This window comes from Lathamus discolor, chromosome 23 (assembly GCF_037157495.1).
Source record: "Lathamus discolor isolate bLatDis1 chromosome 23, bLatDis1.hap1, whole genome shotgun sequence".
Taxonomy (NCBI): Eukaryota; Metazoa; Chordata; class Aves; order Psittaciformes; family Psittacidae; genus Lathamus; species Lathamus discolor.
Genome location: NC_088906.1, coordinates 1,766,417 through 1,783,352, shown reverse-complemented (window position 1 = coordinate 1,783,352; position 16,936 = coordinate 1,766,417). Strand labels below are relative to the sequence as shown.

The window sequence follows — 16,936 nt, the reverse complement described above, 5'->3', positions numbered from 1 at the left end:
AGGGCTGTCAACAGGTCCTGCTCCGCTCCATCCCCTTAAATTGCGTAGCCCTGTCTGGGGTGCTTCAGGTTGCTGTAGAAGGGCCATTATTGCTGTAGCTGGAAGCAAAGCGTGCTGTGAACATGACCCTTCATCAGACAGACCCAAGCATCTCCCTGTTAATAATGACATTGCCGCTGGGTTTATAAATACCAGAGTGTTCTTTGGAATGGTTGGTACCTGGTGATGATGGCTCCATTAGGCCCAGTAACAGATGGTTCGCGTACAGCTGCTTTTTATCTTGTCATCTACAGCAGAAACGAAAGGGAATGTGAAGTTCTGCCCTCTTCAGTGGTGAGCTGGGCAAGTTGGCACGTGCTATGGTGGAGAATCCCTATTCACCTAACAGTGACCAAGGAGGATATAAACTAGTACGTAGAATGATGCTGAATAGACTGGAGAGGGATAATGAATCGTGCTGGAGCCAGGCAGTAGAGAGCACAGGTACTGGAGTGGGTTGTAAGCCTGCAGTTAGGATGCTCTTTGGGTGGGCAGACCACAGTCTGCTGTAGGGTTTCCAGGTTTCAGAAGAGATTGGGCTCCTGCGGTTACTGAGCTAAAGGGAGAGGGCTGGAAAGTGCCTGCCTTCTCCTTACCAGCCGAAACAGAGGTGGAATTAGGCCTCGGCCATGGAATCACTTTGCCAAGGTCACGATGAGGGGCTGAAGCAGCAGCTTCGCAAGCATCTGCCATCATCTGGGGCTTCCTCATGGTTTATTACAGCAGGCGTGGTGTGGCATCAGTGTCCCCACAAACGACTCCAAGGAGTCCAAGGTGAGACCCTCTGCAATTCCAGGCTTGCTTTTGCGGGTGATGCTGGGGTGAAGTTTTGTCCTTTTGGATGCTTTAGTGTTGTATGGTCTGAAATGGTGCTCGCTCTGCGCCTGCAGAGGAATGAGCCCTCCAGGCTTCTTTGCAGTGAGTAAGCTGGAGGGTTTACTTGGGCTTTTACATAGCCATAAACACAGGCTAATAATGTTAGAGTTAAGTGCTAATGAGAAATAAAGCAATAAAGATTAGTTTGTTCTTTAAAGTGATTCTGCTTGCACCTTGGAGGGAGATTGGCTCTTGCTGAGAGCAGCTGCAGTCACCTTTGCTTTCACTGTATTGCAGAAGGAAGCACGAAAACATGATCTCACTCTCATTAAAATGAATGGATGTCATCGGTCAATTAAAAGGGGTTTGGGAGCTTCTGGCAAGTCATTCCAGGTTGCTATTGAGGCCTGAGCAACCAAACATCCTCACATTGGAGGCAATGGGGAGAGTTCTCTGTTAAGTGACTGAAAGATGAGGGAGCATCTCAAGAAAGCACCAAGCCGACCATCCCTAAACTACTGGAAGGCAGCCCTATGGGTGCATCCCTCCTTGAGGGATGTCCCTGCAGGGACCTCACTTGAAGCTGAGCCTCCTGAGCACATCAAAATGGGGACTTTGGAGGGAGTGATTCCGACTTTATCTTCAGCACAGGTTTTCTTGCCCAGTGCAGTGCAGTGATAACCTTGTGTCTCTGCTTTCATTCGCTGGCATTATAACCGTTAACTCCTGTTACCGCTTTACTGGGAGTGCATTTTGCTGGTCGTTGCTCTTCCAGCCAGTTAGCACTTCCCAACCTTGGGGTTTTTCTGCTTTATTCCTAGTTCCATCTGGGCATCGGTGTTTGCAAGGAATCTTTCATCCCTTGCTCTGGGCTGTGCAGAGCTGGCGTGGCCGAGGAGACTTGCGCTGGCCTCATCGTTTTCAGAACATTAATATTTCATTTCGGCTTCGTGAAGCTTTTAGCAGATTTGTCAGGCTTTCTTCCCCCCGGTGGTGTCTGGGAGGACAACTTGAGAGAGCGTTCTGATTCACTTCCCGTGCGGGAAGTGGCTTTCTGGATTCCGATTTATGGCTGGCATACTTCTGAGGAGCTCACGCTGTTTGGTGAGTAACTTTACCATCAACCATGAAGCGCATCCAGCAGTTCCTCGTTTTCCAGCTAGAGCCCAGTCAAGCAAATACTGTACCACATCCAAGGAATACTTCTTCTTGCCTGTAAAGACCGGTCTGTATTATCACTCTAGAGCAGAGGATACGGATGCGCTCAGCTGTGCTGTGGGCAGCTTCCAAAGAGCCTCCACCACGGCTTGTTCCCTCTCTGCTTCACCCACAGGCAGGCTCTGACGCTGGCCTTGTGAAGCTCCAAGTGTTTGTGCCATGACAGAAATCACTGCTCTCGGCTCCAGCCCCGTGTTGCTTTCCCAGGGCCAACGTGGGTGTTTTGGGGACGAGGAAGCATTCACCATTCACTTGGTTAGGGCTGGAATGGGTTTAATACGCTGCTGTTAGGTGTTTAGAAGTTTATATAAGTGATACTTTATCGGTTTGGACCCATTTTTAGGGTAGATTTGATCTGGGAGAGACTGCAGCTTGGTAGTGCAAATACACCAGCAAGTTTTACCTGTAGACATCAGGCTTCTTCCCTTGTTTGAGTGCAGGGCGCAGGACTCCAGGGCAGACGTGGTGCAGGTTCCTTGCCTTCCAGTGCATGAGATCACTTGGTCTGAAGAGCGTCTGGAATCAGCTTCGAGGTTGTTGGTGTTTTCTCGCTCTCTGCAGCCGCCTTCGGTACCCAAGCTCATGGCTGTGCTTTGTGCCCTGGCATCCATCCGGCTTGTGCTGGAGTCGATGCTGTTCAGCCGACAGCCCCCGGAGCTGTGACTTTGAGCCTCCTGAAATCTGGTGTGGGTGAGTCAAGATGGAAACAGCAAAGGGAAAGGGCAGGGGGCATCGTGGCCTCTGGCAGAGGCCGCTTCTGTTCCCCAGTTAATGTCTCTCTCCATTTGGCTGGTGTTTGCTTGGGCAGTTCTTTGCTGTTTAACAGAGTTGCCGCTAGGTCCCTGCTGCTGCTTTCGTGCTGAATTCACCCGCTGAAAGGGGAACGTGTGTATTTTTCTGCCCTTTTTATTATAAGTAAACCTCAGTGAGTTTATTTCCATCAAAAGTCCCAGCCTTACCTGGGAACAGAGTGCAGAAGCGTCAGAATCCCATAGAGCCGTGTGCGCAGTGATGCTATGGAGGTGTTTGCTTGGCCAGCGGAGCACTATTTGCTTGCTGTGCCCATATTCCAGGTGCCAGCTGAAAAACCCATTTCCTCTTTCATTGCTATTCAGCCCCTGTGTGTAGAGGCCTGACTCATTAACATTACAAGTGTCAGATGCATTGTGGTAGGGACAGTCCCTATTCCGCAGTCCTCTACAGTGGAGACAGTGCTGCTGGAAGCTGTCCCATCTGTTCTTCCCCAGGCTGCTGTCACTGAGATTATTGGGCTTTAATCTGTCTCCTGGCGGTAGCTTTGCTTTTCCAAGAGGAATTACTTCTGTGTGTCCATCAGCCCACGCCAGAAGTGCCCATTGCCCTGCTGGGGGGAGTCTGCTGCCTTTGGGAGGGAGAGGAGCAGGGTGCCGAGGCCTACAGCAGCTTTACAGGCCCAGGTAGACCAGGACTAGGGAGGAGCATTGGGTGCAGTTCTGGTGTCCTCAGCATGAAAAGGACATGGAACTGTTGGAACAAGTCCAGAGGAGGCCACGAGGATGAGCAGGGACTGGAGCACCTCCTGCATGGAGCCAGGCTGAGGAAGTTGGGGCTGTTCAGCCTGGAGCAGAGAAGCTGCGTGGAGACCTCAGAGCAGCTTCCAGTGTCTGAAGGGGCCTATAGGGATGCTGGGGATGGACTCTTCATTAGGGACTGCAGTGACAGGACAAGGGGTAACGGGTTCAAACTGAAACAGGGGAAGTTGAGATTGGATCTAAGGAGGAAATTCTTTCCTGTGAGGGTGCTGAGGCACTGGAATGGGTTGCCCAGGGAGGCTGTGAGTGCTCCATCCCTGGTGGTGTTCAAGGCCAGGTTGGATGAAGCCTTGGGTGCCCTGGTTTAGTGTGAGGTGTCCCTGCCCATGGCAGGGGGGTTGGAACTGGATGATCTTGAGGTCCTTTCCAACCCTGACTGTTCTATGATTCTATGATTCTATGATGATGTTTGCTCAGCCCCTCTAAACCGCTGCAGAGACTGCAGTTACTGCGCAGACAGAGCAGTGATTGTCCGGAGCTTTGTGGCATCCTGTTTGTGTTTGCCGAGAGCCTCAATTCCCCTCTCACTGAGACTCTCCAGTGAGGTGGTTTGGAGTCATTGGTTGTGATTGCTCCGCTGGTCCCTTCTGCTTCATTTTGCACTAATGAAAAATGAACAAGAGGCATTTCCTCCTGTGGAGCTTGCTTACGTGGATGCTGGAAGAGAAAACATGATCTCAGGAGCAGCTTTTTACCAAGCATGCGGTGACAAGGTCTGCAAGGAGCACACAGTACGATGGAAGTGTATTGTAAAGCATCCCGGTCTCAATTTGCTGTCAGAGACTGACGTTCTCAAACTAAACCACATCTGTACCTGCAATATCTTTTCTGCAAGCTCTTTTGTTCCTTTCGTTTGCAGTCGTTTGGTCAAGTTGCTGACTGGGTGCTCTTAAATCATCCTGATTTCTCCATACTTCCTTCCCTCCACAAGTAAGACATTTGAGAACTCCGTTTATTTGAGTTGGAAAGGGGGGGAGACTGCACCCTTGGAGAGGCCACGGTAGGAAAATGCACTGCAAGTTGTAATTGTGGGTTTGGAGGCAGCTTCTTGAATAAGACCTTTCTTTCTCTTGAGCCTCTTTGTTTCCGAGGTCCACTGGTGCCAGTGTTGAAAGGGTTTTTGTCCTGGGGACGGACTGATACAAGGCAAGAAGAATCCGTGTGTTTTGGAAGGATCAGAAGGGCTGTCTGGTATTGTAATATCCTGCATAACAAGGCCAGCAAATGGATTGACCATTCCTTCTCTTACTGGGATAGTGAGGGGTTTCTGCTTGTAAGGCAGAGAGTGCAAGGCCCACTTGGTACCACAACCTGGATGTCATCCTCTTCAAAGGGCTGTCAGTGGGCAGAATGGGGAGGCACTGATCTGTGGGCAGAATGGGGAGGCACTGATTTGTGGGCAGAATGGGGAGGCACTGATTTGTGGGCAGAATGGGGAGGCACTGATCTGTGGGCAGAATGGGGAGGCACTGATTTGTGGGCAGAATGGGGAGGCACTGATCTGTGGGCAGAATGGGGAGGCACTGATTTGTGGGCAGAATGGGGAGGCACTGATCTGTGGGCAGAATGGGGAGGCACTGATTTGTGGGCAGAATGGGGAGGCACTGATCTGTGGGCAGAATGGGGAGGCACTGATTTGCTGGGAGAGGTGCCTGCATTCCCTTGAGTGCCTGCATTCAGTAACTGGGGTGGCTTCCCAGCACGCAGCTGAGCAGTGCTGTGAGGGTCTCATGTTTGCTGCTACCCATGCATTTTGCCCATTATTTTGATCTGCCACACAGCTTAAAGGCTTTCACGTCAGGATCTTGGCCGCATCCTGCTCTCCAACCTCGGAACAAAGCGCTTCTGAAGCTGATGCTGCTTCTCCTTTTGCATGCTGAAAGAGCCCTGCGCAGAAGTCATTCCTTGCATGATCTTGCTTGTAAAGAGCATTGCAGCTGACACAATAGTGGGGTTTCTTAGGCTTGCTGGGGACGTGCCAGCGTGGTTTCCTTAGCACTGGAATTCCTCAAGAAGCCATGGTTGCTGATGTAAACATAACTGAGAGCTTAACACAGCCCGTACTGAAACCTGCTGCTTGTGCCATGCTGCGCAGTGCATTCTTCTTCTGCCCATTCTGTTTAAACCTGGTTTGCCAAGCTTGTAACCAGCGTGAATGGCTTGTACTCTTCAGTGCAGAGAACATAGCCTGGGCTCTGCACAGAGGAGCCTGTGCTCCTCTGCACGGCAACGATTGCTCCATGGGGCATCCTCCCTTTGACCTGGACACAGTCTGGGGTTGTAGAACTGTGTTTGAGGGGCATGCATGCAGGTTTAAGGTTATTTAACAAAGTGCTTTGGTTCCCACTGGCCAGGCGGACAGAAATGAGTAGCAAAGCTCATGTGGCTGCTCCTGGAGGCTGCCTGCGGGCCCTTTGGCAGGAACCGGTGCAGTTCGGTGGGAGCTCCCGCTGGTGACATGCCAAGTGCTGCGCACTGATTTGAGGCTGGGTAAAAGGTTAACGGTTGTATTGCTTTAATTGGAGTAATGGGATCCTGTTATGGTGACCGTTTAATGGTAACTGGCTTAGAGGAAGCGCGCGGTGCTGCTCTCAGATGGCTGTGATTTGTGTTTCACATTTCAGGGCTTTGGGGAAACCGGTGCGTTTTGAGCAGGCATCACTTAGTGTTCTGTTGCTGGCTCTGGAATGGGAGTGACGACCTTATGAAGACGCACTTGGTGCTACCTCTTTGGGAAGAGCGGGGTAGGAAGCATGTGGGATAACACGGCCCGATCGATGCCTCACCTCTGCTGTTTGGGTTCTTGCAGTTGGGTTTACTTCTCTTTTACTTTTGTTTGGGGAGCAATCTTTGAAGTGGCAGCGCTTTCAGCAAGATCCCTTCCTTTGTTTCATCATGGATAATCATTGTGCTCATCCCATTATGATTTGGAATAGCATTTTCCCATCTGGAAATACATAATTACCGTGCTACTGTGCAGTGTGAGGTGCCAACTAGGTTAGTGCTGTTAACACTGTTTAAGGGAAGGTCAGAGTTGCATTTCCATGCCTGAATCCTTTGTGTGAGCAGTGTGCTTGATCAATAGATAAGGGAATAATTGCTCTTAACTCTTTCTTCTCCCATTCTTGCATCTCATTCAAGAACCTAGGATTTAATTACACAAAGTAATTTCAGGTACAGTTGGACTGGAACGGGCTGCGCATCCAAACTGCTCTTCTGGATGGTTTGCCAAAGGTATTGCCATGGTGTCGGGTTTGGAAGAGTTACCAGCAAGGAGCAGTTGGCTTAGGTTAGGAAAATAAAGCCTTAGGTTAGGAAAAGTTGCAAGAGAATTCCCAAGTTTTGGCATCCGAGAGCCAGGAAGGGATGAGCGATACGAATCTTGGTAAACCCAAGGGAAAACACCGTTTGCCTTTGGAGTTGTGGGTGGCTGCCTCCGTGTGCCGAAGCACTCTGCAGCGGGATATGGGGTTCTCGTTGGGTGCCTGCATGGCTCTGGTTCTGTTTTGATCCCTGCACTAAAACCAGCCTGGATGTGGTAAACCTGCCCGCGCCAGCCTGTCTGCTGGAGGAAGCGCTCGCTGCGTGCAGGGTCTCGGAGCCAGGCTGGATGGAAGCTTATCAGCGCTCACCGCCCTGGGACATCAGTCTCTGCCTTAAGGAAGGCAGTGATTTACCTGCGTGCCGAGCAAGTGCTGAGTCACGGGGCTGCTTCTTGCGCAGAGTTTAGTCATATTCTGGGAAACTTCTGTGTTCGGCCCAGTGGGAGAGGGGTAGGTTTGTGTGTTTGGGCCGAGGAGCGAAGAGCTCCGATTTCCTGCTGTTATTCAGGGCATCTGGAGGCTGTAAATGCCTTGTGAGGTTGTCTTGCTTTACTCGGCACAGACTGCGGGTGTTACGTGTATGTGCTATTCCAGTGCGTTGTTCTGATGCAGGACTAGTGGAAACGCTGATCAATGCTCCTCCGTCTACATTTGCATTCTTCTCATTGACTCCTTATTAAAAATAGATGCAAATATTTCTCTTGCATAGGTTTGTAAAACCCTCTTGGTGACAAAGCCTTGGGTTTGTGCCCTTTGGAGCATTCAGAATGGAAAATGCCTTTTTTTTTCCCCTATGACAAGCTGTTGCTATTTAAAAGATTCCCCCCCCCCCTCCCCCCAGTGGGGTTTCATGCAAGATTTATTATTTTTATAAGGGATTAAGCTATTTATGTGCGTGTGTTGGTTTTCTGGACAACATGTAAAATTTATACGCCTGCACTTAGCAATATCATATCTTGTATAAAGGTGGTGTTCAGCGGTTGTATTTTGCAGGTATTAGAAGCAGCAAGCAGAGCCCGTGTTTAGCAGGGTTATCAACAGGATTTCGTGACGTATTTCAAGGTTTGAAGGGGGTTTGGACATTTTGCCTGTTGTAAAGGTGGGTGTTAGTCACCGACAGCAGGAGTTGAGTTGCTGGTGCCCAAGTGTGTCAGTCCTGTTAGCCCAGGTGAGCATCTGAAAGGCAAAGCGCTTCTGGCCTCTCAGCTCTTCCATGCAGATGAGCTCCAGGCATGGCTTGAAGCGTGGCTCCGTGCCCATTTGAGCTGCTTTGAAGAAGCTGAGAACACCGGGGTCACGTTGATGGGGTGTGAACCCCACGTAGCCACGTGTGAGAACGTCCTGTCTGCTGCAAAGAGAAGAACCAGCGCCAGTGTCGTACATGGACCAGAGGCTCTTTTCTTTACAGGGCTCCCATGTGTGTCCCTTTTCTTATGGGGAAGGGGGGGGTCCGCAGCTACGATTGATCTGGTGACATCTCCTTGTCTTTGGTCACCCCTTGCCTGCGCACACAAAGAAGGCTGAATCTGTCCTTAGCTCACCCGGTTGGCACCTAAGGTTATTAACTCGTAATGCATGGGCCCACACGGGGCACTGGAGGACAGTGGATCATCTGCAGCTCTCATTTACTGGTGTAAAGGGATTTCCAGTCTAGTTTCGATAGTTGGGTTGATTGTTGAATGGTGAAACAACAAAATGTGTCCCAAGGCTTGAGGCACGCAGTGGTTTGTGATGCTGGGACCTTAAATGACACAGAGCAAAACCCAACCTTGACTCGTGTTCTTCTGAAACAATTCGTGTTGAGGTTACAATAGTTTTAGGTTGGTCAAGCAACGTTTATAAGCCTTTCGAAAAGGGTTTTGGAAGTGTGGAACAGAGCCCCCGCAGTGCTGGAGCCAAGTAGGCTTGTTGCGTGTATAGGAATTAATCTGGAGCTGATCTGTCTGTGAAGCTTTTAGTACTGAAACTGCAGCAGGATAATGCTGGTGCTTAACAAACACAGCTTTGTAAGACTCGCTGGGTGCTTTTCATGTTCTTAATGGGAAGGGGATGGTGCCCTTAAAGGGAAACTGTAAAGTGCAAACCTCTTCCGTTTCTCTTGGGGTGTTTTGGTGATAGAATCATAGAATCATAGAATAGTTTGGGTTGGAAAGGACCTCAAGATCATCCAGTTCCAACCCCTGCCATGGGCAGGGACACCTCACACTAAACCATCCCACACAAGGCTTCATCCAACCTGGCCTTGAACACTGCCAGGGATGGAGCACTCCCAACCTCCCTGGGCAACCCATTCCAGTGCCTCAGCACCCTCACAGGAAAGAATTTCCTCCTTAGATGCAATCTAAACTTCCCCTGTTTCAGTTTGAACCCGTTACCCCTTGTCCTGTCACTGCAGTCCCTGATGAAGAGTCCATCCCCAGCATCCCTATAGGCCCCCTAAAGCGGGGCTCCGTGATGCATTATAGGCTCCGTGATGTACGGAGTGAGGAAGGCTTTGTTTCAAGGAGTCGGTGCCTTGGTTCTGGAGGACACCACGGCGCGGGCTTTGGTGTTGTCTTCACGGAGGAAACCTGACAGACAGCTCCAGCAGAAGGAAGGGGGAGGGAATCTTTGAAGCTGCGTCATCCTTTGGCCTCAGACAGAAGGAGGCAATTGTCGAAACTTGTTTCAAACGCGGCTTTTGTGCTGGAGTTCCAGGCAAAGAGCGTGGGGAGCGCGAGACCATTGAACAGGTAGGGTCTGTCTGAGCACCCAGCCTTTGCGGAAGGATTCCGCTGTTGTCTTTGGGGTTGCTGAAGCTTTAAGCCTCGCTAAAGCCATGAGGAGGGAGTGCAGGATGCCTGGAAGTTGTCAACCACGCAGGACATAGAGGAAAGGTGGCATTGACCTGCAGGTACATGAATGAGTGGCAACAACAGTTCCTAGCTATGTGCTGTGCTGCGCTGATGGGTTTGATGCCTATTTCCTGCCTAGGCCATAGCTGAGCCACTCCTAAGGGTTAAAGTGCCTTCCTTCCCTGTTCTGGACCTCTCAAACGTGCCACCTAACACTCCAGGCCCACTCACAGACGCTCTCTGGAAGTGGCTTGCGACAAAAGAACTTTGGGGACTTGCAGTTGCGTTTCATTACCAACAGTTTGGTGCCTGCTTCTGGTCAAGGGCAGGAAAGCCAAAACCAAGCCCTTTTGTATTCCTTCAGCTGGAATTTGAGGTGGTAAAAGCAGGGGGAAATGATGCCTGCCATGTGCCTTGAGGAGAAGCAGGGGAGTGGGCAAGAAAGGCCGAGTCCTTATAGGGGTGAGACCTGAAAAACAGATGCCCTGGTGATAACAGAGTTGATTTCCTTCTCTTTGTTGTAACCCTGTTGCTGTTAAACAGAGACGCTGCCTGGGTTTGGGGGCTGATGGAGCCATTTCCACCATCCTCTATCAGTATAAACCCCTGGCAACATCAACATTGAGTTTCTTCTTTTAAGCGCACAAAGCTTTGTTTTCCCAAACGCAATCCAAATCTGCCTCCTTTTGCTTGATGCGGTCCAGTGTTTGGAGGCTTTGCTGGGGAGATGCTGTGCGCTACGTGATCATTTTCCTGAGTTCCTCCTCTGGAGTAATTATGGTTTTGTTAGACAGTAAATGAATCAGTGCGCTCCTTCCAGGGGGAGGGAAGGGGAGCAAGGATGTTGAAAGAGGCAGCATTGTCTGCGCGCAGCAGGATTAGCTGGTGTTACCACCTTGCACTGATGGAGCACCACGGCCTGGAAGGAGATCAGCATCTCTAATTGCTGAAAAGCAGCCTGGCGTCACAGGGCGGCGAGCCTGGGGCTTTCAGCTTCTCCCTACCCTGGTTTGGATGTAGGTGGAACCGCTGGGCTGAGGGCAGCAGCTCCGCTCCCCAGGCTTCCTCCTGCTCAGGGGAAGCCCGTACCCCTCTGTTTGTGGTCATCTTTTCCCTTGCACTCCCCGTGGTCGGAACACCCGGATGGGATTTGCGTGGTGAGGACCAGTTCTCATTGCCTCGCAAGGAATCGGGAGAATCCGATGAAAAAGGAAGCTCGGAATCCACTTTGGGCTTTTTCCCCCTAGGGAATTCTGGTTCTCAAGTGTACGCAGAGCTCCTGGATTTCATCACGGAGGTGTCTGCAGTCGGGGTTGTGGTCAGGGCATTCCAAGGGAGGGAAAAGCTGCTCCCCAATGGAACTTGTCTCTGCGAACCGTCAATCTGGAGTTGTTTCCTGTGCTGAATCCACACTTGTCCGCTCGCAGACCGGCTGTGTCTTGAGGATGTGTGGAAATCCTTCTTTTCAGGCATAGGGAACAGACGAAATAGGGGAAAGAGGGTTGAAATGGGGGGGGAATGGTGTGGGTGATGCACAGCAAGGTGAGGAATTCCTGAAGCAAAGCAGTGCTGGTGCCAGGAGCGTGGTCTGGGAGCCTGGTCCATCAAATGAGCAGGAAAACCGAGCCGGTGGCTCTGCAGGAGCACGTTTCTCACGCGCTGGGGTGAGTTAACCTCTGTCGGCAGCGGAGCTTCGCGTTTGGGATGGAAGAACTATGAGGGGGTAACAGTGAGCAAGTGGCACGGAGCTGGTGAGCAGGGGGGTGGTGGTGACGGGCTGTGTTAGCGCGCGCTCTGCTCTGATGCACCGGGTGCCTGTGGAAGCCGAAGATGCTGCTGCACCTGAGCTGCTGCCATGGAGCTGGCCGGAAGGAAGGGGAGCCTGGTCCTCAGCAGCTTGGCTTTAAAACCACAACCCCAACCCTGTGCAGACGCCTGAGAACGCATTGGGAGATAGGAGTTAAAATCACGACGCACAAGAGTCATTGTGGCAAAAGGGTCTCGACTGAAGTGATGCTGACGCTTTGCTGTCTTCGGAGGTGAATCCCACTTCCTTAGCAGGGCACAACCAGCACTAGGGTATGGATAAATGCAGACCACAAGGGAGCAGGCACAGTTGTAGCTGGGAGAGGGCCAGAAGAGCTCAGCAGTGCGTGCGTTCATCATTTCTTTCCTAGGAATGAACAAGCGAAAGCACCGTTTTCAGGCTGTGTTTGCAGCTCTCATCTGCTTTGCTAATGCTGTCGTTGCGATGCTGCATCTGGTGTCTGTGCAGAGAGGGGTTGTGGTTCTGGGCTTGGTTTTTCAGGTACCTGGAGGAACTCGGCACACCAAGTGTCACAAGGCATCACTTTATGGCAGCGGGGTTGAGGAGTTACCGGGTTTATGTAGCAGGAGTGAATGGCTCGCGGGGTTGCCAGTCCCATTGTCTTGGTGCTCTTCCTGTGGCTGTGATTTATGGTACTTGGTGAGGAAGTCGGCAGTTACGTTCGGATCTGGGCTTTTCCATTTCCTGGAGATAGGCAGGGAAGGGATGGGGGTGAGAAAACCTCTCCTGTAGTGATTCTGTGCTTTGATTTGGGCTATGTATGACCAGAGAGAAGAGGCTTTACCCACTAAATCCACCACACTCATGCAGTGCGTTAAAGGGATGCTCACTTCCAAGACTGGAGGTGTCCTTTTTGGGTGTAACTCTTGTGGTTGTAGCAATCAGATCCTAAGTTGGGGCCTGTCACCCATACCTACACACACACTTTCTCAGTGAGAGCTTTCTGTTACCTTTTTGGTTCTCGCTCCTATCTCCCCTCGGCTTTAAGCTCCCAATTGCACGCCTGTGAGCCAGAATGCCTGCACTCCCATGAGGATGGGTTTGCTTTAAGAGGATATTAGTGTGGAAGGAGTGATCAGAGAGAATTGCAGTGTATGGAGCAATCGGATGCCGTAGCCCTTCAACTGAAAGCGCTGGTGCTTGCTCAGAACGTCCTGGTATTCCTTAGTCATTCCAGCAGCTTCGTGGTGAGTGTTTCCTTGTGCCTGGTGTGTAACCGCCGATGCCGGAGCCCCATTAAGCGTGGTGGAGAAATTAATCACCAAATAACGAGCTGCCAACAAACCTGTGGCCGGCTCCCGAGGCGCAATCCCTGCCCCTGCCTGCGCGGGTCGGGGTTTCCTGCAGCCGCTGTCGCCCTCCTGCCACCCAAAGGAACAAATGGGGGGCATGAAAGCTGCCTCTGAAGACGGAGAGGCAAAGCTCGGGGAAGCGGATGGCTTTGGTGGCTCAGGATGCTGCCCTGCCGGCGCCTTGCGGAGCTCTCTTTCTGAAGGAGTGCATACCTTTCTCCTGAGCTGTGTATCGCAAGCAAGCATTAACGTGAACGCTTCGCTTGGCATTTCAGTGCTTCACGGACAGGCTCATTTTGAGCTGCTGGGTTTGTTCGGGCTTGCTGGGGCCTGACTCAAGCTTAGTGTTAAAGGAGGGAGATAAAACGCGGTGTGCAGGTGCCCTCCCTCTGCCGCGCAGCGCCGGTACCCGTCCGTTTCAGCTCCGAGGCTCAGCCTGGCGGTTCAAGTGATGCTCACATCCGCCTGTCCTCACATCCTGCGTTCCCTTTCCAAGCATTTCAGTGCTGCAGAATCACCTTTATAACCAAGGGGGCCCGTTAGGTGCGGGGTTTTAGCAGACCACTGGGTTTGTTGAGAGCCTTAGAGCTTAAACCCTTTAATCACCTTGCCTGGTGTGGCCCTCCAGGTCAGGCTGGATGTGTCTGGCAGAAGGATGCTGTACGGCAGCAGCAGGTACAGTGGCCTGTGCTGCTCAGTGTCTAATACCCCTTTGCCTTGCAGTAATCAGGCTCATAGCAAAGCCTGCGTGCTGTTGGTGGTCACTAGTTCCTTGTAACACAGATGTGGGCTTAATTGGTAAGCAATACCAAACAGTTCATGTGTGATACGTGTATTTGGTCCAGTCTAAGGGTTGCAAGTGCAGGTCAGGCAGCAGAAGGGCTTGAATCACTGCAGGGCTTTTTAATGTAATCCCTTCAGGTTTCAGTCTTTGTTGTGGGTGTGATGTGAGAAAAGGCAGGAGGCCGCTGGTCCATCTCCAGGGTCACATCAGGTTGGTAAGGAAGGGAATTGGTTCCTAACGCTTCTTGTCTTCTTCTGGAGCTTTTGCTTCTATGGAGCATCTGCTGCATGCTTCTCCCTGCAGGCAAAGAGTGGTTTTACAGCTCCTACCAGGTTAATAAACCCACAACCCCTTCAGTATTCACTGAGTGTCAAAAAGACGTGATTCAAAGTGTGATGCTCTGGATCATCGGTTGTGCTGCTGGGCAGCAGGCTAGAAGCTGCCTCTGTTCATCCTTACCTTGGTTTTCAGAGGTGCCTTAAACAGGCATTGAGCTCCCTTTATTTGCTAAAAGCCGATCTCAGTTTGGTTGGTTTAAGACCGGGCCCTGGCCTTGCACTTTCCCGTTGCTTTCTTGTTTGGGAATTACTCCCTTTTGTTAGCATAAACTGGCTTTGTGGTTCCAGAATATTTCCATGCACTCCCTATTTGGGATTTCATTGCTTTGATATTCCATTTAGATAGCTGTTCTGATTCAAATTACTGCATTTAAATAGCGTCTATCCCTGATCCCAAGGGAAAGTTCGGTGTTGCGTAGCACAGAGGCTTTGAAATCGTAATGTACTCGCTTTTCTTTGGTTTCAGGTTTTTCTTCAGCAGCTGCAGTGCTGTGTTTAGGTGGAAGTCAAAGGAAAAGCAAACCTCAACCTGAAAAACACGACGTGGCTAAATGGAGTTTTCTTTCCTTGGTTTTAGGGGACATCACACAAAAGGGGTATGAGAAGAAGAGAGCGAAGCTTCTGGCTCCGTATGTGCCGCAAACCCAAGGTAAGTGCTTGTTCCGGTTGGCATAAGAAGCCTGTGTAGCCCTGGCGTTAACGGGATCTGTGAGCTATTCTGTTTCCTTTGCTGTCTGACCATCACGCTGTGGAGGTTGCGTGGGTGCTGTGAAGTCACGGGCAGCATTTTGCCCCTAGCTCCCATGTTCAGATTGAATGCCAGGGATTCGTGGCAGCCGCAGAGCTGTTTGGTGGGTCTCTGCAGAGCGCTGTGTATTTCAGCCCCTTGTGTGCCCTGCCTTTATCTCCCACGTAGATAAATCACATCCTACTCCCTTGTCAGCTGAGAGCTCGGGGGCTTTGAATCATTCCTGAAGTGTGAGGTCCTGAAGGATCATTCTTGAAAGCTTCTTTAAGCTGCAAAGCTGGGCTGGAGCGCATCCTGCTTCCAGCCTCTTAATTCCTTGATGGAGGAACATGAGGATTTTCCTCATTTGGGGGGTTTATTGGACCAGAGTAACTGAATTCATCCACTTTGAACCAAAAGAAACTGATGGAAGCAAAGATGTTATTTGTAGGGTAATTGTAAATGGAAGGACATGCTGAAAGTAGACCCAATAATTACTATGGGGATGCTTGCCCAAAACAACTGCACTGCTGATAGCTGAGATGCTTACCCCTTAAAAACGAAGGTGCCTGGCTCTTAGTCTGGGGGACGAGAGGCAGTCGTGACTGTAATTTACTGAGCTACTGCCAAAGAGGTTTGAAAGAGTGAAGGCTAAAAGTGCATCTCTCGACCGTCAGCACCGCATCCCTGCTGCAGGGACAGCACCTCTTCCTCCAGTTGCTTGAGGAACATAAAAGGACTCTGCCACTCCAAAGCACTTGATGCCTGCGTTCCTGCTCTCCTCCATCCCAGTTGGATCTCAGCTTCGTTTTGCTTGTGTAGTCAACCGAAGCCGGTGCCTGTTCTCTTGTCCAAGGCTTATCGCTACAGTGGGTGCCTTACGCACCCGAGAGTGGTGTGTTCCGTTTGAGTTATCACACTGAAGGCAGCGAGGCAGCAGAAACGGGTTTTCAGCCTTCGAATGTGAAGTTTTGTGAAGAACAGCTCTGCGAGGACTTCCCCCTGCAGCGGGATGTGGTAGGAGCCTAAAGGCTCAGTTGCTGCCTTTGTATTGAAGCAGTTTCTGTTATTTAAAGGCACCAACAAGCGATGCACGTGAATAACCTCTCCTTACGGCCTTTACAAGTAGGGATTTGTTAAGCAGGTTTTGCTGGCAGTCCAGCCTCTGAGTGTGCCCCACCGGAGATCCTGAGCCTCAGGAGGGAATGTGGGCTCCTTCCATACAGCCAAGTGCTGCCTGGGCTCCAGACTTGCTTTCGTGTTGGAGTCCGATGGAGGCAGGAGCTCTGTGAGTTGCTTTCCGTGTGACGACAGGATCTTGTGCCCCTCGTGCCTGTCACGGCGCACGCGTTTGCTTTGCTGGTGTTTAACTGGGAGGAAAGCAGGCGTTTGGACCGTCTGTGGCCCTGCTGTTTGGATTGGGGTGCTCCTGAAAGCAGGAGTTCAGGAAGAGCCGCAGCCAGCTCCGGGGGCACCAATTAAGACGGGATTTGGAGCGCTGTGCTGGCTCAGCCCTCCAGCTTTAGTTATGTGTCTCGCATCCCGTTGCCCCTCGATCTGGGAATCTCCCGTTGTAAACCATGCGTTCGTCATGCGCGAGGAATTCGGCATCAGGTCACTTGGTTAACGAGAAGACAATTAATTTAGTCCACAACAGGGGGGGGGGAATAAATCTGCTGCTGGCATTTGGTGCGTTCCAGTTCTCCCAGCACCTTCCTGATGTCAGCTAATGGCCTGTCTCCATTTCAGATGGGAAATGAGGCGAAGGCAGCTGCGGGGACGTGTCAGGGCATGTCAGCATTGTCATTTGGGAGATGCTGATTGCTAAGTGCTGGCTCCATTCACATTGCCTCTGGGAGCTTGCCTCATTACTGGGGAGTGAAGGCAGCGATGTTAATTACCTAAAGATACGAGTTTTCCTGGTGCAGCATCCCTTTCTGTCCATGGAGCTGTGAGACCGGCGCTGCTGCCTTGGAAGGGAGCATTTCAAGCAGCTTCCCAGGCTGGGATGTTAAGGAATGCTGCTGGTTTCACTGCTGCTGAACCAAACCAGGCAGGCTCAACCCGCGTTACACCACCGAGTGCCTGTGAGAGCAAACCGCTGCTGGCATCCCATCCCCAATGTCTTCTTGGTATGTGTAACTGCAAGAGGTTTAACCCTAAAGC

At 51.2% G+C, this 16,936-nt stretch overlaps 1 protein-coding gene across 3 annotated transcripts in view; it reads left to right on the top strand.

The window, feature by feature from the left end:
• The window catches only part of DIP2B (disco interacting protein 2 homolog B), a 66,884-nt gene that overhangs the window by 12,897 nt on the left and 37,051 nt on the right, over positions 1-16,936 (top strand). For all 3 annotated transcript variants that reach the window (XM_065659593.1, XM_065659592.1, XM_065659591.1), the window contains exon 2: positions 14,621-14,692. In XM_065659593.1, coding sequence (XP_065515665.1) covers positions 14,621-14,692 — 72 coding nt within the window. The remainder of the gene's footprint in view (positions 1-14,620; positions 14,693-16,936) is intronic.